At 40.0% G+C, this 20862-nt stretch overlaps 1 protein-coding gene across 12 annotated transcripts in view; it reads left to right on the top strand.

Moving 5' to 3' along the window:
* PRR14L (proline rich 14 like) overlaps positions 1-20862 on the top strand; it is a 54167-nt gene that overhangs the window by 4189 nt on the left and 29116 nt on the right. For 10 of the 12 annotated variants that reach the window (XM_057492441.1, XM_057492434.1, XM_057492437.1 and 7 more), the window contains exons 2-3: positions 3270-3794; positions 16934-17006. In XM_057492441.1, the coding sequence (XP_057348424.1) occupies positions 3321-3794; positions 16934-17006 (547 nt within the window). In that variant the 5' untranslated portion in view covers positions 3270-3320. The remainder of the gene's footprint in view (positions 1-3269; positions 3795-16933; positions 17007-20862) is intronic. The other 2 variants (XM_057492443.1, XM_057492444.1) reach the window with 2 other exon arrangements.

Here is a 20862-nt window from a genome sequence, read left to right on the forward strand (position 1 = left end):
AGCCAGTGGAAGGTCATATACAGTTATGTTTAGAGATTCACTTCTGAGCTCTAGGGTAATGGGGGTGTCATTACTGAGAGAGGCAGCAGAATAAAAAGTGAGCCTGTCAGTTTACTGAGGGTGTCTTATTCATCCCTGTCTCTCCTAGCTGTTTGTGTGTGATAACACTCAGTTACTCCCCGGGTTGAATGGGTTCTCTTTCAGACATTTTAAGTTAAGTTTTTTTGGGGGGGGTCATCTTGTGAGTGAAATATAAATCAGGAATTTGAGAAAAGGCTGGGATTAGAGACAGGTTTTTGTTTTTTTTTAATCAACTCATTAAGATATAATTCATTCACCAATTTAAGTTGTGCAATTCCATGGTTTTTAGCATATTCATGAAGTTGTGCAATGATCAATTATAGAACATTTTTTTATTGTTCCCAAAAGAAACTGTCCATTAGCAACTACTGCCTATTTCTCCCAGCACTAAGCAACTGCTAACCCACTTTTTGAATCTACATTTGCCTGCTCTGGACATTTCACGTAAATGGGATCTTATAATGTATGCTCTTTTGTGCCTGGCTTTTTTTACTTAGTTACTGTAATGTTTTCAAGGTTCATCCATGTTATATCATGAGTCAGTACTTGATTTCTTTTTACAGGTGAGTAGTATTCCATTGTATAGATAGACCACATTTTGTTTATCCATTCTTCTGTTGATGGACATTTGCATCGTTTCCACTTTTTGGCTCTTGTGAATACTATTACTGTGAACATTGGTGTACAAGTGTCTGTATGGACATAAGTTTTTTGCATATATACATATCTACGAGTAGAATCACTAGGTCAGGTGGTCACTGTATCCTTAAGGAACCGTTTTTGAGTTATCCACATAGCAGAGAAGCTGCAAAAAAAAGGTGAAGTCATCAAAGTGAAGCCTAAAAGGGAGGGAGGTCAAGGCCTAAACTTTTGCAAATGCCCACACCTCAGTGGTGGGCAGGGGGAAGAGCTTGAGCACAAGCTGACAGACACACTCATGGAATCATCTCCATCAACAAACCTGCATTTTTATACTATCCTTTCCTGTACCACTTCTGGTCTGTATGTGGGGCGACAACCAAAAACTGGATTATCTGTTGTTGGGAAGGGGAAACTGAACCAAATTAAAATTGAGCACTTCCTACTTTTTTGGGCATCAAATAGCTATCCCACTTTATCTCAGCACCCCTACCCCTAGATAACACATACACTAAATGGCCTAAAATCTGACATGCCTTTAGGACTATCCAGGAACTAGATGAGAAAAGGGGAGATTGTAGCTCCAAAAAAGAATACCTTTCTCTCAGTGCCATTTATGAAAGAGTCTCGTCTGATTCTTGCCTCATTCAAATATGCAACAGTTTGTCTCTGCTTGCTTCTTCTTTGTATTCATGTTTCTTCATCAGCCTTTCTGTGTTACCTAAACTTTATGGACCAGCAATCTGATTTCCTAAAATTTATGGTATTTAAGTTAGTAGCACTATATCCTTTTACCTTTAGGGAGTGTTCCTTAAAAGCATTAAGGACACCCAGTGGATGAAAGCATAGGAGTGTGAGTCAACCATCCGTTACAGTTTGGAAAACCAGAAGAAAGGCAGAACAGCCAAAAATGAGATGACCTGTTATCTGCTGTCCCTCAGCCCCCAGCTTTGGTCCAGGTAGCACAGGTTAGCGGGTGGGACCTTCCATGCAAGGAGGAAAGATTGTATACCCAGGAATATTCAAGGAGCAGGGTGCTTCTTGACTTGGAAGCAGAGCATGTGCCTTTTTGTAAGAATGCATGTGGGCTCCCCTGGGTAAGCAAGGTAGGAACAGAGACAGGGACCAAGGAAATTGATTGTAAAGGTTTACATGGCGTGTTGGAGAATCCCTCCTGCTCAGAAATCTGAATGCAGTCTGGAGAGAAGTTGAAAGAGTTCAGTGGTCAAAACGATTTCATAGCACTAGCTTTTCTTAAATGTAATATGTTTATTTTGGGAAAAGATGGATGCTGGCAATGTTAGGAGTAGAAATCAGCTGGCCTTTCCTATGTGCATTTGGCCAGAGGGATTTGCAGTCAGTACCTCTAATAAATCCTTGTTACGAACTCCAAGTTGCTGGATATTTCTCCTCTCCCCTGTTGTTTAGGGTTAAGGAAAAAATCAAGAATGAAAACATGCAATATCTTATTTGATTAGCCACTTTCTGCCTTGGTCAAATAAAAGTGGATTTTGCTGGGGCAACTGCCTGCATTTTGTTGATTAACATGGAAAAGTTACCAGCCGAGAAACCCTGGTTCCTAGAGTACCATGCCCTAGCTCTATAGTGTGTGTGCGTGCGTGTGTTTTGACAACTTTAATAATGTAGTATTATTAACTATTTAAATACACATATTTTAGCAAATAACCCATGTTTCTACAACCCAATGCAAAAAGTGAACTATTCCCAACATAGAGGAAACCCCCTGGGAATCTCCTCCTTTTCTCTCAGATACCATGTAATATTTTGGGCAGGTCACTTCTAACCTCTTCAGGTGTAGTGTTAAGGTCTGTAATGGGCCGATGAGAGCTGCCCTACTTAGCTTCCCACTGTTGTTGTGAGAACCAAATGAGTGGTGTCTCTGAAAGCACTTGGAAAATCTCAAGATGCTGAATAAAAGGAAGGATTCTGCTAAAGAGCCAGCTTAGTAATATCTTGTACCAGCCTGAGTAGATAAAACTGAAATATTTGGTAAAGGAATGGAATTCTGTCTCTTCTATATCTCCTTTCATAGAGAATTCTTCCTGAGGAAAAGTCAGTGTATCAGATTTTTCAGAGCTCTTTAGTATATAGTCATTCAGCAGATATTTACGGATATTACTGAATACCTACTTTGTGTCAGGCATCTATTCTAGGCAGTGAGAAAATAGCAATGAAGTCCTGCAAGAAAGTAGAAAACTGTCATTATCTTCTAATTTACATCAGGTCTATCCTTGGATGCTTAGACATGTTTTGTTCTCATCTGCATTTGCTGGCTTTCCATATTTAAATTGAGAATTGTTCATAAAGCATTACTTGAATTGAGATTAGACATATGTCTATTTCAAGTTTAAGGTATTTATTTCTCCACAGTCATAACCTATTAAGAATTTTTTTGTGGGGGGCGTGCCATATAATGCCAGCAGTTGAGGTAGAATTTTTTTGACTTTATTTAGCCAGTTTGAGCTGAGACAGCTTTCTTCTACCTTGCAAGATTTTAAACTTTTATCCCTTCCTTTGATTTGTGTCAGGGTGAATCGTTTGATGTAAAAGACTTGACTCCATAATCTACATCTGCCCTAATGCTGTCATCTGGAGTAGAGACTCAGCCAGTTCCACTTGATTCCTCCATGTCTGCCGTGGTACAGGAATTACATTCTGAACTCCCTGTAAGTGTCTCCAAAGAGCTTCATGCTGCCTCTGAGCCAAGTGTGATCCCAGATGTAAAAGCTGGAGCCTCAAGCGCTCTTGTAAGTCAGGGTAGGGCAGTGCCCTCGGAGCTGCAGAGGACTCCTGTGGAATGTTGCGAAGAAACCTCGGAGACTGTGGACCATGGGGGTGAGCCTGGGCGGTGTGGGCTGGTGGACTCCACAGCAGGAGGGTCTGAGGCTTCTGAGATCTCGGATAGGGAAGAGAAGACCAGGAGCATGGAGCTAAAGGTCTTCAGAGATAAAGGGGACCAGGCGGAAATTGTAAGAGTGCCCTGTGAGGGAACCAAGGAAGAACCATGTCAGACTCATTCCACAGCCGCCAGAGAGGAGGTCAGCCAGAGTCAGGTAAGAAATTAGATCTTGATTCTGATGAGCGTAAAGCAAATGACAGATTTCCCGTGATAAAGTACAGATGCTGACAGATAGCAGATGATTTATTCTTGAACTATTTCCAAAATGTTGATTTTGAGGTTAATTTACTTTTTTTTTTGGTATCATTAATATACACTTACATGAGCAACATTGTATTGTGGTTACTAGATTCCCCCCATTATCAAGTCCCCACCACATACCCTGTTACAGTCACTGTCCATCAGCATAGTAAGATGCTCTGGAGTCACTACTTGTCCTCTGTGTGCTATACTGCCTTCCCCATGCCCCCCCCCCCCATTATGTGTGCTAATCGTAAGAGGTTAATTTACTTTTGATGATCTTTTAAAACATTTGTGTCACATCTGACACCTAAAGAGAAGAAGTGATTATCTAATGAAAAAGTGTCACTTCTCTGAAGCAGTTACAGTATATGGAATGGTGAGTCTTTGTGGTAGTCATGTGGTATTTCTGCATCTAAGATATGGTGGGTATTTATTCCTTAAGTTTTGGTAGTATCATGCTTAGGATGGAGTGAGATGTCACAGAGATATCTTTGAGGGAGGTTGTTGACCCAGGTGGGCTCCATGGGGTGGATACCCTAGAGGGATCTCCATACATCAGGATTTGGTCCTTAGGTTTGCAGATCCAGAAACTTAACTTTTATTTTTTTAGTACATCAGAGGTCATGGTCTCAAGAGAGTTGACCCATGCTAACCTATTTCATGAGAGGCTGAAGTACAAATCAGAAAGCCAGTTCTTTAATTAATGCACAGTGAAAAGTGGAGTTGTTACTTGGTAGGAATGGTCACTTTCCTGGTCTGTGTATCTTCTTCCTATGTGAGAAATCAAGTCTCTCTCTGAATATGAAATTAGAGGACAGTAATAAGGATTAGGTAGGTTAGACCAATGGTGAGAGAGCTGTGCTAGCCTGACGAACCCAAATTCCTAAAGGAATATACCTGCCAAGTGCACTAGAAGATGTACCTTCTCCTCTCGATGGCTCCCTAGACCAGAGGTTTGGTAAACTTCTGTAAAGGGCCAGACAGTAAATACTTTAGGCTTTAAAGGCCATATTGTTTTTCTTGAAACAACTCAACTTTGCCCTAGTAGCATGAAAATAGGCAGACAATATATAAGCAAATGAATGTGGCTGTATTCTAATAAAACTTTATAAGCACAGGCCTGACCCCCAGCTGTAGTTTTCCAACCTCTGCTCTAGGTCCACAAATAAATTCATATTCTCCAGGTTTCCTGGACAAGGTTGCATTCCCCACCTGGTAAATGCATCATTTCTTTACATGGTTTACAGGGAAGTTGATTGTTGTTAGTAGATGTCATAGTATATATGGATACTATTTTTTAATCTAATACATACTATTTTATGATGTAAAATAGATTATAATTAGGAATGGATGAATCCTTAAGTGTAATAGTAATTGAGTAACATATCAGATATTATGCTGTGACAACCTACTTTTAAAAATGGTGTTAAATAGGTGAGGCAACAAATTCAGAATCTAAAAAGTTTCTTCTTGATATGGTGGACTGAGTCTAACAAAATGAAAAATTTCCCAACATAATATTATGTACAAAATAAAAGTATGATTTATATAAATTATCAAGTATATAATGAACACAGCACACACACATATACATACTTCCCAACCTAAAAACCAGAAGATTATTGCCTCCCTGTTTTAAACCATCCCCTTTCTCTCTCCCAACTCCACTACATAGATAAATACTGCTTTGAAATGTGTAAAACAAAATGAAATTTAATAGATCTAAATGTAAGATGTTTTACTTGGTTCCTAAAAGTGAACTACACAAGTGAAAAAGAAAAGCAGACTTATCTATGGAAAAACAGAAGACCTACAGGTTTTAGCCAGTTAATTAGAATTGACATCGTGATGTAGCTGCCAAAAAAGCCAATTTGCTCTTAATATTCATGAACAGAAACGTGTTACCTGGACTGAGAGGTGGTGGTCGTACTCTGTTGTGTGCTGTTAGCCGGTTGGCAGTATCATATTCACAGTGCCCTCTCTGTCCAGCACTCAGATGAGCTCAAAATGTCCTGGGAGTGAGTAGGTAAGAAAGGGGATGCAGGGAATGTGTCAGTGTTGGGTTTCCTGACCAAAGTGGATCCTGTCTCCTCCTCCTCATGCTGAGCCCAGTGTCCTGTGTGTTATATATGGGAGGAGTGTAAGAAACAGGGATGCATTCATGGGTAAGAATTCACACCAGTGACAAAACCTGAAAGTATACCATTGGAGGCTGGTTGCTGGGTGTTTCCTCCTATGAAAGAGAAGAACTAAGAGAAATGAGAGAAGCCTTCAAGAATCTGGAGGACTGAAACAGAAGCAGTCCTAACTGGGCACAGTTAGGCTTGGTGGGAGACATGGGGCAGTGGTAGCTCTAATCACTCCCAAGCCACAGAACCCTTTGAAAATCTGAATGGATGCTACATGCTTCTCAGAAAAGCAGACGTACCATTTCAGAAGGTTTGTAGAGCCCAGACATCCTTGGACCTCAAGATAAGAATTCTTGCTGTGTTGGCAAGAAGCCACAAACCAAATCAAAAGACCACTGATGAATTGGGTGAACATACTTGCAACTTACACCACAGATGAAAGGCTTATATCCCTAATATATAAATAACTCTTAAGTTGAAGAATGAAGAACCTAATAGAAAAATGAAGGAAAGACTTGAATAGACAGTTCATTGTGTGTATGTGTTGTGCTTTAACACAAGGAGAGATAGCTTCAGTCACAATTAGAAAAATGCAAATTTAAACAATCTGAAATCCCACATTTTATTTTTTTATTTTATTTTTTTTATTAAGGTATTATTGATATACACTCTCATGAAGGTTTCACATGAAAAAGCAATGTGGTTACTACATTAACCCATATTATCAAGTCCCCACCCTACCCCAGTGCAGTCACTGTCCATCAGTGTAGTAAGATGCCACAGTGAAATCCCACATTTTATATTGGAGAAAATGAAAAATGACAGCATATCTGGCTTGGCAAGGCTATGAGGAAAAAGTTGTTGTCACTCATTGCTTGTGGCCATGCATACCGATACAACCTTTCATAAGAGGAATTTGGCTGCATCCAACAAAAATACATACACTCTGACGTATTGACCCAGTACTCTCATTTCTAGGAATCTACCCTGAATCTACATCTCCAAAAGCATAAAAATACATATACCCAAGATTATTCTGTGTGGCATTATTTTTATTGCAAAAATAATTAAAGCACCCTAAATGTCTGCATATAGGAGAGAAGTTGGTTAAGCTGTAGTAGGTGGTGATACATGCACATGTGGAGCACTATGCACCTGTAATAAAAGAGGAGGAAGGTCTCTGTGTACTAATATGGACTGATTTCCAGGTGTGTCAGGAACCAAGACTACCTCCAGGCTTGGTGGTTCATTAGAACTCATAGGACTCAGCATATGGTCATATTCACAGCTAAGATTAGTTACAGTGAAAGGATATAAAGCAGTCAGCAGAGGGAGAGAAGCATAGAGCAAAGGCCAGGGGTAATCAGGTGATAGCTCCCAAGTCCTCTCCCCTGTGTAGTCACACACACACTCAGTTTCCTCCGGAAACAAATTGTAACAACACATGAAAGGTTGTCTGCCATGAATGCTTGTTAGAGCTCAGAGTTTTAACTGGGGACCGGTCATATGGGCATCCTTTCTCTGCCTGGCACATAACAAAATTCCAGGCTTCTGGAAGGAAAGCACATATTCAGTGTAAACCACATTGTTGTATAGGTTCCGTGAGCCATTCTTATTAGAGAATGTTGGAAACTGTCCTGAAACTATGTTCCCAGTTGGCTAGCCAGGGCCATCCTTGCAAGGAGACCTTCCTGAGGATAGTGTCAGCCTGCTGTGGTTAACTCTGTCCTGCAGACTAGGGTGTACTGTAAGTGAAGTGAGTCAAGGGCGAATGACTATCCATGTCCTCCCTTCTGTGCAAGAAAGACGGGAGGTGCGCAAGCATACAGAAATGGGCAACCAGGATATGAGTGGGTCCCAAAATGAAATACAAACTGTGTTACAAATGAATAGTAAAAGCACACTAAGGGAGAGAGAATGAAGAAAAGTAACGAAGTAACTTTGGGAAACAGTATTTTGACTATAAACCCTAACACTAATTCCAAAAACAAAACGAAACATTTTAGTAAATACGTTTTTCACAGGGGTGTGGCTCAGCAATTCCCAAACTACTTTGTGTGTATTCTAGGATTGAGCAGGTAGGTAAATGTTATTGTGAATAATGAGAGCCAGGTTTCTCACTGATAGAGAAATAAATTGCAAATGGTGGGGGGTGGGGGTGGCGGGAGTAGAATGAACCCTATGATATGGAATCGGAGTTAGCTGCATGAACTCAGGGTTTTGTGTGCATGTGTGTGACAGGGCCCAGAAGCAATGACACCTCAGCAATGAGCACACTCAGATCTTGGTTTCTAAATAACATCTTCCAATTAAAGGAGCCAAGAGTACGGAGAAATGCCTTTCCAGGGCTGGCACAGGGAAAAATACAAGATAAACCTGGAACAGTTGGTGAACTGCTCAGAAAATTATGAGGACATATCCAAAAGGACCCAGGAGCCAATTGAAAGGACTACCAGTGGTCAAAACAGGATGATTTGAGCTTTAAAAAGATAGCAGTAGTAATGAATTATAGCCCATAGAATAAAACATCTATCATGAGCCCATGCTGATTAAAATAATTGAATAAAGAACTTGAAAAAAGAAAGGTTAAAGAATTCCAATTAATAAATATAGAAGGAATGGTGGCAGCCGTCACAGCAATAATCAGTCTCCACCAAGAGTCATGAATTGGTATTAAGACCAGTGGCTAAAAATTTGAATGAGAAGCAAATATTTACATAGTCTCAAAGTATCTCCCCTCAGGGTACTTAATAATTGCAAAGGGGAAAAACAGTTAACTTTGAAGTGAGGAAACCTGGCAGACCCACCCTGACCCACGTGATGGAAGTTCCCTCCCCGGGAATGAGGCATCCAAAGCTGTGCACCCCCTGAGAGGATGTGCGGACAGAGCCGGCATCACATCTGTGGGATGCCTGCTCCCAGCATGAGTAACGGGGGTCTGACATGAGGGAGCAACAGACAAACCCAAACTGAGGGGCTTTCCTTCCAAAAGTGTCAAGGTCAGGGAAGATGAATACCTAAGGAACTGTCAGTTGAAAGCACACCACAGAGACATGGTGACTGAATGCACTGCGGGAGCCTGGACTGCATCCTGGTCCAGTTTGAATAAGGTCTATAGATTAGTTAATAATACTCTATTAGTATTAATTTACTGGTAGTGATTGTACCATGGTTATGAAGATGTTAACATTAGGGAAAGATGGATGGAGACTCTACAGGACATGTTTTGAACAATATTTGCGAATTGTTTTGTATGTCTGGAAGAAATTTTTTCTAAATCAAATTATTTTAAAACATTTAAATTTTAAGAATACAAAAATAATAATAGTAAAACAGAACTCTCCTTGCTAGAGGAAGGCAGAATTTAACTCAATATGAGAGGTACTTTTTATCACCTAGACCAGTCTAGAAATAGATTGTGTTGTGTGTGGGGAAGTAGTGTTTGTGAAGAGGCCGAGTGACTGTATGTCAGGAGTGTAGTAAAGGGGATTCTAGTTTGGACCAGCAACCTCAGAGGTGCTTTTCCATCCCCAGAATCTGTGGTTTTTCTAGCAGTCTTTGATTTGCCTTTAGCAGCAGTCATCAAAGCTCTTCTCCTTCAGCTGTTCCTCATCTCAAACCAGCTAGGGCACTGGCTCAGCTTTGGAGAAGAGTCCTCAGAAATTACTGTTTATTCACCTCTCTCTGGTCCCTCTGGATCACAATCAGTCAAGGCAGAAAAGGCAGTGACTTCAGCAGAGCCCTGCTCCAGTAGTAAGAACATGCTGTAATTGTGAAAGATGCCCACCTAGGCTTTCCAGGCATGAATTGAATGGACTTAACAGTTGAGTTGGCTTGGTGAATTTCCCAGTTCATGAAGAAGAACTGCACCAATAGAATTAGAAGTTTACACTTTTCTGTATCTTGGGCTCTGTTGGAACCCAAGCAGGTTCTGTTAAGTCAGTTTCTCTCTCTCAAAGTCATTATAGGTTTTTGTTGATGTTAAGAGAAAACTAATAAAATGTGTGTTATTTTTTGAAGCAACTTATTTTTAAATGTTAACCTTAACTTTTTTCCTTTTTTTTTTTTGGCTGTTTCTATTGTAAAATTTACCATTTTTGTCATTTGTAAGTAAGCCTAAGTTCGTGTTGATTATTCGTAAGTTCAGTGGAGTTAAGTACATTCACACTGTTGTGTAACCATCACCCTGTCCATCTCCAGAACGCTTCGTCTTCCCAAACAACTCCCCATTACTCCCTCCCCTTGGCCCCCGGCACCACCATTCTCCTTTCTGTCTCTATGAATTTGACTGTGCTAGGGACCTCATGTAAGAGGACTTACACTGTCTGTCCTTTTGTGACTGCACTTAACATTTTTTTTAAAAGATCCAATTAAAAAGTTGAAATGTTCCAATCATGAAATATTTCAGTCATGAAAAGGTAAAGCAGCAGAAAGTAATTCTTTCCTGCCTATGATTGTATCAGAAAGGTATGAAACTTTTAACTAATAGTTTGGTGCTTCAATCAGGGACATTCTGTCATTGGGGAGGGGAGAAGAAGTAGGTGGGGAAGCTGAGAACAGGCGGAGCCTAACTGAACAGTAAAGTCAGTTTGGTTCTGACTCAACACTTGGAGGAGGAAGGTTGGAAACGATGGTGCTTGCAAAGGTTACCAGCCAGGGTGTGGAAAAGATGGGTCTTATTTAAGAATGAGATGTAAAGAGATGGGTCTGTAATATCCCATATAGATGGTTAACAGTGAAAACTCTTTATACTGTGTTTGGTTTTTGCTTGTTTTTCTTGATGCTTAGATACATGTTGTAGAGTGTTTACTTTTTTATGTTTGCTTTTTTTTTTCCCCACATAGTGGTAGATATACCTGGGTTCAATGTATTATAAAGGTTTGGTTCTAGGATACAGTACTTTGTTCATGATCAACACAGACACAGAAAAAGTTCTGAACTGTTAGCTGTAACATATGAAGGCTCACTATACATTTTTTTTACAGATATTTGAAGATATCTGGACAGGGGATATCAAGTAAGGAAACACAATGGCAGTTGACCAGTTGAAGCAGCTTATACTGTTGGAGAAACTTGCTTTTTAATGGAATGTTCATAAAAGATCCAGTCTTGTACAATTTGTGTTTCTTCACTTAAATGAAAGCCTGTTGCACTAAGTGCCCATAAAGCTTTCTTCTCACCTGAAGAGTCTGTGATCCTATGGGAAGTTGACAGTACTGTGAGAGAGCTTTTTGCATAAAAAGAAATCTTGTTGGAAATAATTCATTTTCTATGATTTAAAGGTGAAAAATACCTGAACTTCACATGCTCAGTAGCCAACATTGGTAGCGGTAACCTGCTCTTCAGGACTGCCAGGGCACTATTGTCCCCACAGAGATGGTTGACCATAGTTCTCATCTCCTGTTTTTAAAAGTGTGTGATGGAGAAGTGCCCAAGGCAGTAGTGACATATTGCTGAGACTTAAGGTAGAACTTTCTCCTAATTATTGCAGCAGTTCTTTTAGGTAATTCATTGCTGGGGAATGTTATTAAATGCCTCACCCAGCTAACAGGATCAGTCCCTGATTTAGAATCATCAGTTGTTTGTCTGAATTGAGATTTGTGGAGGAAATTCCTTTTTAAGCTCTGTCAGGATGATTTAAAGTTACTGTTCTAAAGCTGTTCCTTTTTTTTTTTTTTTTTTTTTATTGAAGGGTAGTTGACAACAGTATTGCATTACATTAGTTTCAGGTGTACAACACAGTGATTCAACATTTATATACATGATAATTCTAGGTACCAGGTATCACCATACCAAGTTGTTACAATATTTTGACTATATTCCTTATGCTATACATTACATCCCGGTTACTTATTTATTTTACAATTGGAAGTGTGTTTATATATATATATATATATATATATTTTGTGAGGGCATCTCTCATATTTATTGATCAAATAGTTGTTAACCACAATAAATTTCTGTATAGGGGGGTCAATACTCAATGCACAATCATTAATCCACCCCAAGCCTAATTTTCGTCAGTCTCCAATCTTCTGATGCATAACGAACAAATTCTTACATGGAGTACAAATTCTTACATAGTGAATAAGTTACATGGTGAACAGTGCAAGGGCAGTCATCACAGAAGCTTTCGGTTTTGTTCATGCATTATGAACTATACACAGTTCAAATATGAATATTCATTTGATTTTTAAACTTGATTTATATGTGGATACCACATTTCTCTATTATTATTATTTTTAGTAAAATGCTGAAGTGGTAGGTAGATACAAGATAAAGGTAGAAAACAGAGTTTAGTGTTGTAAGAGAGCAAATGTACATGATCAGGTGTGTGCCTGTAGACTATGTGTTAATCCAAGCTAGACCAGGGCAATAAACATCCATGTATGCAGAAGATTTCTCTCAGAACATGAGGGGGGAGGTTCTAAGCCTCACCTCTGCTGCTCCCCGTTTTCTCACCAGATGGCCCCCTGCGACTGTGCCTGTCTTAGGTTGTTCCTCCCTTGAGGAATCTTACCCGTCTCTGGCTAACCAGTCATCTTCCGGGGCCATACAGGGAAATGTTAAGTTGGTAAGTGAGAGAGAAGCCTTATTGTTTGAAAAGGTTAAAAGCTGTTCCTTTCTAAATGTGCATGTGTAGGAAACTGAGAGATCCATCTAGAGATACAGAGGTTTATTTTCAGTGTTCTTCTCTATCAACATAACCATGGTATTTTCCACAAGAGTCAGAAAGTACAAAGTATATCATTTGCTGCATCTTATGGCCCCATCATTGCGTGTGTCAAAAGCATATGTGTGTGTGGGTATGATCCTATGGCCAGGATCCTCACTGAACTTAAATCACCTGATGATGTAACTGGCCTGTTGCTGGGCTGCCGCTTCCGCACCTTTAGGCAATAAGCTATTACTGCGCTCTACAGAGAGCTTGGCCCAGTGCTCTGTGTGGAGGTGAGCTAGTGCTCGACCTACCGCTGGGAGAAAAAGCCGGGTAATAAACCCTTTCTCCCCAAAGAACGTTTTGCTGTCAATTTCTTTGGTCACATTGAATCCATAGTGAACTTGCCCAGGGCTGAAACCCATTGGCAAGACACTGTGAAAAGATCTTTCAGTGGGACCATCACTGTCCTTCCTGTCATCTACCTCTGTCTCCGACTCAGGAAGCTCATAGTGGGAGCTCAGCAGGGTCTGGTTACCGTCCAGGTTTACAGCCCAGATGCATCAGGCCTTGAGGAGCTCGTAACTATCCTGCTTATAAAAGCCAGGGAACCCAGTGTATATTCATTTCCCTCTTGAGGATAATGACTTTTTTCCTGCTCTAAACTAGTCTCATGGGAGTGAATCGGAGAATTCATCTTTGCCAGGACATACAGCCAATGTTTAATGGGAAATAAGATTACAGATGAACAATAAGAATGGTTTAAAGACCCTCCTGAAATCTCCTAACACTGGAGAAATGTCAAAAGTTGGTTTTGATTCCAAGCGTGGGCAAGAGCCTGGCATGTTGGATGTGCAAGGCAGAGTTTGCTGTCAATTTGAAAAACAAATTGCACTATTATGGGGCATTGCTTATGTATATAGTTAACAGATGCTAATAACTATAGCAATTATCTCACTTGATGTTGAGAGAGGGATCTGTGTGAACTTCTATCTCAGAAGTTGATTCATTCAAAACAGATTTTGCAAGAAATGTTAGTACCTTAATGATCAGATGTTGAGATTTAACAAAGTCTAGATGGTAGAGAAAAATGTTTAGGAATCCTGAAAGAACATTTAGCTGATAAAATATTGTAGGAAAAGGAAATTTATCTGTTAATTTCTGCAAGTATTTATTATATGATGGGCTGGCCTTGAAGAGGTGGGGAGTGTTACACATGGATCATTATACTGCATGTCCTTTGCTTGCAGATAGGCTGTTCTGTTCCTCTCATCCACACTTGGGGCCCCAGACTGATAGAGCTCCCACTGGATCTGGAGACCACCCACCACTCTGGTGGTGGTGGTAGCTGGGGGTGGTCCTTCGCATATGACCTCAGCGTCCCACTCTGTTTCCTTTTCAACCCGGTGGACTCTGATCATATTTGAGGTCTCAAACCTTTTAGGTTCTCCAGACCTCTGTAAGGGGAAACTTGGTTTTCTTAATTCAGAACCTTTCAAGAGAAGTTAGCAAGGTAGGGGGAGAGTGGAATCACTTACGCCTAGCTTCTGCTTCTCTCCTGTATTAGGAATCATGGCTAACCTAGGACAAGGGTGAATGGATGAAGAAGTTGCTTGGCACTCCACCAGGGTATTGTGGGGACTCCAGCTAAAGATTCCTCCTTAGAGCATCAGGTGGGGCACAACTGAAATTCCAGCAGCCCCTCCAGGGGCCAGAGCCAATAGGGTTAATTGTATATGCTCATTAGAGTCCTTTGGAATCTGAGGGAACCCATATGTTGCTGATCTGAACTCAACTCTCACTTTATAGAGGTTCTTTTAGGCCCAGAAAAGCATAAGGTAGTCACTCCAGGTGATATCGGGATCCACTGGTGATGTTGGCTTTACCTATTGGCTTTTCTTGTAGAAAGGGGTAATAAAAATCTATGGCCTATGGGGTGGTGGGAGCTTCTCTCAGGAAACATGCTCTCTTGCAGCACACAGGACAGCTTGTTAGGTGTTTATGTGGTCCCCACTTACTTACACCCACCTGTAAGCTTGCGGTCAGCGCTGTGTAATTAGTGGGTGGGAGTGCTGAGATTGGAACAGAGCTCTGTCTGACTCCTCCTCATCCCATAATCTTTTGCTCCAGCGTTCTGCCTTTTCCATAAAGTATTAACTTGAAAAAATATTCTAAATAACATCTAATCTTAAACCTGACATTCAGCCTGAGAAGTGGAAAAGCAGAGAGTAGTATCATTTTGGAGAAAGGATCAACTCTAACTACAAATTACCTCTTATCTCTTATTCTGAAATAATTTGACTTCTTTTTTTTACAGAAAAGTTAAAAAATAGTACAAAGAGTGCCTATATACCCTTCATGCAGATTCCTCATGTTAACATTTTATCACATTTGCTTTTTTGTCTAAATAATTTGGAAGTGTAATTGCAGACATGATGCCTAAATATTTCAGTGTGTATTTTCCAGCAAGCAAGGATATTCAGTATATTAGTCAAAATCAGAAAATTAGCTGATCCAAGTACTTTTATTTAATCCACAGACCATATTCAAATTTGACCAGTTGTCCCACTGAAGTCTTTTGTAGCAAAAGAAAAGCAAATATTTTTGGTCTAGGCAAAATCCAGAATCACTTGTGACACTCAGTTGCCACGTATTTTTAGTCTCCTTTAATCTATAGCAGTTCCCTAGCCCATGATCTTGGCACTTTTGAAACTATAGGCCGTTTATTTTATAAAATTTCCCTCAGTTTGGATTTGTCTGATGTTCCCTCATGATTGGATGCCAGTTAGGCATTTTGCGGGCAGGAATCCCACAGAAGTGATGCTGGCTCTTCCGCATGCATCCTGTCAGGAGGTGCTGGCTTTGAGGAGCCCCATTCCTGGGGAGGGAACTTCCATCACTTGGTTCAGGTGGGGTCTGCAGGTTACTCCACTGTGAAGTTACTGTTTTCCCCTTTGTAATTATCAAGTTTCTTAAGGGGAGATATTTCGAGACTATGTAAATGTTTCTATTCCTCATTTAAACTTTTTTAGCCACTAGTTTTAACATCCATTGATGATTCTTTCTTGAGATAATTATTACTGTGATGGTGGTCAAATGGTGATTTTCTAATTCCATCATTCCTTCTGTGGATAAGGCTTTTTCTTCTCCCCATTTACAAAAAAATTCGGTCTAGTATCATGCTAGAATTCTTTTCCCCCCGTCCCCCCAAACGTGGTAGTGTTACACATGAGTTATCTGGGAGATCCTTGTTTTCAAGTTTTCTGCTCTGCAGAAGTATTCCACACTAGAGTTCAAATAGAAAATGAAGGAATAGTCCTTCATCCGTGCTAGTCCTCATCTCTCAATTCCAGTGTTGCTTCATTTTATCTTCCCTCCCCCTCCTGGGTTCTGTTTCTACCATAGAACTTTGCTTAGAGTTCAAAAGGCTTTTTCTTGTTTTGTTGTTGTTTAAGTGCTGTAAAAATTATCAAAAGTTGTAGCAATGATTTCACTCTCTGTACATTTAGATGAGTGCTGTTAGAAACTCATACTTAACCAATTACATCAGTGTGGAAAAAAGAAGTTTTAATCTTGGGGCAGGGGAAAAGAGGTGGCCCAGAAGGAAAGCTTAGTGTGAGCAGCCATCTCTCTTTGGTGCATTGGTGTCTCACAGCTGGTAAACCTGAAAGAAGCGGTACTTCCTAGACTCCAAGCCATTTGCGCCACAACAGGCACATTCTGCCAGTGCCCTTTCCCCTTTTTGTGACTCCTCTATAGGAAGAAACTAGTTATGACTGCTGGTGTTCTCCCTTGTCCCCTCCTGGTGTGGAGAAGGGGAGGAAAAGAAAAAATAGCCCTTCTAAGAAGTTTGGGGAGAAAACAAGCACATAGTATCTGGAATGATTAGGGACCGAGATACATCCCATTTCCTGATACTTTACTTTCAGATGAAATTAGGCTTACATTGTCGCATTTTGTTTCTTGATTCAGAAGATTTTAAAGAATAGAGTTTTGTTTGGATCTTCAGGTCAACCTTTTAAACCACTGTTATTGTCTGGACCTTGGGAAACTTGGCTTCTCAAGCTCAAATTCTAGAGAAGTGGAAGGGTTTGTTTGTTTTTAATTCATTTTATTTCTTTAGATTTGCAGTTTCCTTCAGTTCCCAATCCTTGGGACTGCTAGCAAATTTCTGAGAGCCAGAGACGTCTCTCAGAGGTAATGTGCGTTGGTTAGCTCAGCTGTCTCTGCACCCTCCCTGACCGCTGGATTTCCTTCCTACAGGAGGCCCTCCCGATGCAGTCGACCCAAGACCTTTCATGCGCGGACCTCCCTGAAGACTGTCTGAGGAGCAACGGTATTTATTTCTCTCAAATATTTTCCTTTCTCCACTTACTACACACACTATTAATGTTCAGTTTCCATTTTGCGTTGTAAAATGTAAAGATAGGTCCCTGTCTTACAATGTGGGCTTATATATGGAAATTCTTGATATTGCCCATGTACTTGAAGACCCCTGGTTACCAAACCACACCTTATTTATTATTTAAATTTTTTATTAAGGTACGATTGATATATACTCTTATGAAGGTTTCATGTGAAAAAACATTGTGGTTACTACATTTACCCATATTTTCAAGTCCCCACCCACACCCCAATGCAGTCACTGTCCATCAGTGCAGCAAGATGTGGCAGATTCACTGTGTGCCTTCTCTGTGCTACACTGTTCTCCCCGTGATCCCCAACACCATGTGTACTAAACGTAATACCCCTCAATCCCCTTCTCCCGCCCTCCCCACCTGCCCTCCCACACCCCTCCCCTTTAGTAACCTCTAGTTCATTCTTGGACTCTCTGAGTCTGCTGCTGTTTTGTTCCTTCAGTTTTGCTTCATTGTTATACTCCACAAATGAGGGAAATCATTTGGCATTTGTCTTTCTCCGCCTGGCTTATTTCACTGAACATAATGTCTTCCAGCTCCATCCATGTTGTTGCAAATGGTAGAATTTGTTTCCTTCATATGGCTGAATAGTATTCCATTGTGTCTATGTACCACATCTTTATCCATTCATCTACGGATGGACACTTAGGTTGCATCCATATCTTGGCTATTGTAGAAAGTGCTGCGATAAATATAGAGGAACCACGCCTTATTTTTGACAATAGTTTGCATCCCACTTTTTCTGTGAGTCCCTGTTGACAATGTGTGTTGACCCTTAATTGCTGATGTGAAATCTTTAATTTGGTTTTATAAAATATAAAATTATTTTGAATTATAGCCATTTTAGCAGGTGTGAAGTGGTATCTTACTGTGGTTTGATTTTCATTTCTCTAGTGACTATGAAAGTTGAGCCTCTTTTTATGTATTCATTAACCATTTATGTACCTTTGGGAAAATGTCTATTTTAATCCTTTTCCCTTGTTTTTTACTTTAAAGAAAATGAATAATTTTATTTTTCAGAACAGTTTAGGATTTACTGAGAACTTGAACAGATAGTATAGAGAGTTTACATTAGCCCCGCTGTCCCAAGCTCAGTTTTCTCTATTAACATACCAGTATGGTGCATTTGTTACAGGCAACGAACTAATATTGATACATTACTATTAACTAAAGCCTGTAATTTATTCAGATTTCCTTAGTTTTTACCTATGTCACCTTTTTCTGTTCTAGAATTCCATCTAGGACACCACACTGCATTTAGTCCTCATGTGTCCTTAGGCGCTTCTAGGGTGAGAAGTTCTCACAATCTCTTGTTTTGGGAAGGCTTGAGAGTTCTGAGGAGTACTGGTCAGGTCTATTGAAAATGCCTCTCCACTGGAAATTTGTCTAATGTTTTTCTCATAAGACAGGGTTATGGACTTGAGGGAGGAAAACCACACAAAAGTGCCATTTTCATCACATAAAAGGCACATACTATAAACATGAAGGAGTGCTTATCAGGTTTCTGCACTGTGAAGTTACTTCCCTTGCCCCCTTTTTTATTAAAGTATCATTGATATACAATCCTTTCTTGGTTTCAAATATGCAACACAGTGCTTCAGTAGTTACCCGTGTTATTAAATCCTTACCCGCTCTAGTGCAGTTACTATGTATCAATGTAGTAAGATGTTACAGAATCACTGACTGTATTCTCCCTGCTGTACTACAGTGTGGTGACCAGCTTATATTACAGTTGTGAATTATTGTGCTCCTCTATCCCCTTTACTCTCCCCCCACCTTCCTGCCCCAACTCCTCCCCCTTGGTAACCACTAGTTCCTTCTTGGTATATATGAATCTACTGCTATTTTGTTCCTTCTGTTTTGCTTTGCTTTTATACTCCACAAGTAAGTGAAATCATTTGGTATTTGTCTTTCTCCATGTGGCATATTTCACTGAGCATAATACCCTCTAGATCCATCCATGTTGTTGCAAATGGTAGGATTTGTTTCCTTCTTATGGCTGAGTAATATTCCATTGTGTATATGTACCACATCTTCTTTATTCATTCATCTACTGGTGGACACTTAGATTGCTTCCATATCTTGGCTATTGCAAATAGTGCAGTGATAAACACAGGGGTGCATATGTCTTTTTCAAACTGGGCTCCTGCACAGTGACTGTGAACTTGGTGACAAGTAGTGATTTTACAGCATCTTACTATGTTGATGGACAGTGACTGTGAACGGGGATGTGGGGGGGACTTGGTGAAGGGGGGAGCCTAGTAAATACAATGTCCTTCATGTAATTGTAGATTAATGATACCAAAATAAAATTAAAAAAAAAAAAACTGGGCTCCTGCATTCTTAGGGTAAATTCCCATGAGTGGGATTACTGGGTCATATGGTATTTCTATTTTTAGTTTTTTGAAAAACCTCCATATTGCTTTCCACAGCTGTTGCACCAGTTTAAATTCCCACCAACAGTGTGGGAGGGTTCCCATTTCCCTGCATCCTTGCCAGCATTTGTTATTTCTTGTCTTTTGGATAGTGGCCATTCTAACTGGTGTGAGGTCATATCTCATTGTGGTTTTAATTTGCATTTCCCTGATGATTAGCAATGTGGAGCATCTTTTCATGTGTCTGTTGGCCATTTGTATTTCTTCTTTGGAGAAGTGTCTGTTCAGGTCCTCTGCCCATTTTTTAATCAGGTCATTTGTTTTTTGGGGTGTTGAGGCATATGAGTTCTTTATATGTTTTGAATATTAACCCTTTATCAGATGAGTTGTTTACTAATATATCCTTCCATACTGCCCACAGCTTGCCTTTTTGTTCTGCTGATGGTGTCCTTTGCTTCCCCTTTCTATACTGTGCTCTGGAAGGAAGTCAGTACATACAGCCCTCACTTAAGGAACAGGGGGAGGGTATGCACCCTCTGCCCATTTTTATATTAGGTTTTTTTGTCATTTTATCGTTGAGTTGTAAGAATTCTTTATATATTCTAAATACAAATCCCTTAACAGATAGATGGCTTGCACATATTTTCTCCCAGTCAGTGGGTTGTCTTTCACTTCTTGATGTCGTGCTTTGAAGCTTTGGTTTTGATGAAGTCCAGCTCATCAGTCTTCTTTTTTATCACTGTGCTTTGGTGTGTTAGCTAAGAAATCATTACCTAACCCACGATCATGAAGATCTACTCTTGGGTTTTCTTCTAAGAGTTTCATAGTTACAGGTCTTACATTTAGGTCTATGATCCACTGTGAGTTAATTTTTCTGTATGATATAAAAGGTAGGCTCCAAATTTATTCTTTTGCATGTGGCTATCCAGTTCTCCCAGCACCATTTGTTGAAACGCTATTTTTCTTGGTCCCTTTTAAAATCAGTTAACTGGCTGTAAATGTTAGGGTTTATTTCTGGACTCTTGGTTCTGTTCCATTGCCCATTCTCTCTATTCTGTGCTAGTGGCACACTGTCTTGATTCCTGTAGTTTTTTTTTGAAATAAGGAAGTATGAGTCTTCTACCTTCTTTTTCAAAATTGTTTTGGCTGTTATGTATCCCTTGCATTTTCATTTGCGTTTTAGGATTAGTTTGTCAATTTCTGCAAACATAAGCATTTTTTTAGATGGTTATTATAAAACTACAAGTCCAGGATTGTCAGCTGAGGTTATGAAGCATTCCTGTGCTTCTAAAATTGTCTCATACCTCACAGGGGTATGTTTAATTCTCCACCATACCTAAGACTTTTTTTTTTTAGTGTGCCACATTTTCTTTATTCATTGACCCATCAGTGGATACTT

This window comes from Manis pentadactyla, chromosome 14 (genome assembly GCF_030020395.1).
Source record: "Manis pentadactyla isolate mManPen7 chromosome 14, mManPen7.hap1, whole genome shotgun sequence".
Taxonomy (NCBI): Eukaryota; Metazoa; Chordata; class Mammalia; order Pholidota; family Manidae; genus Manis; species Manis pentadactyla.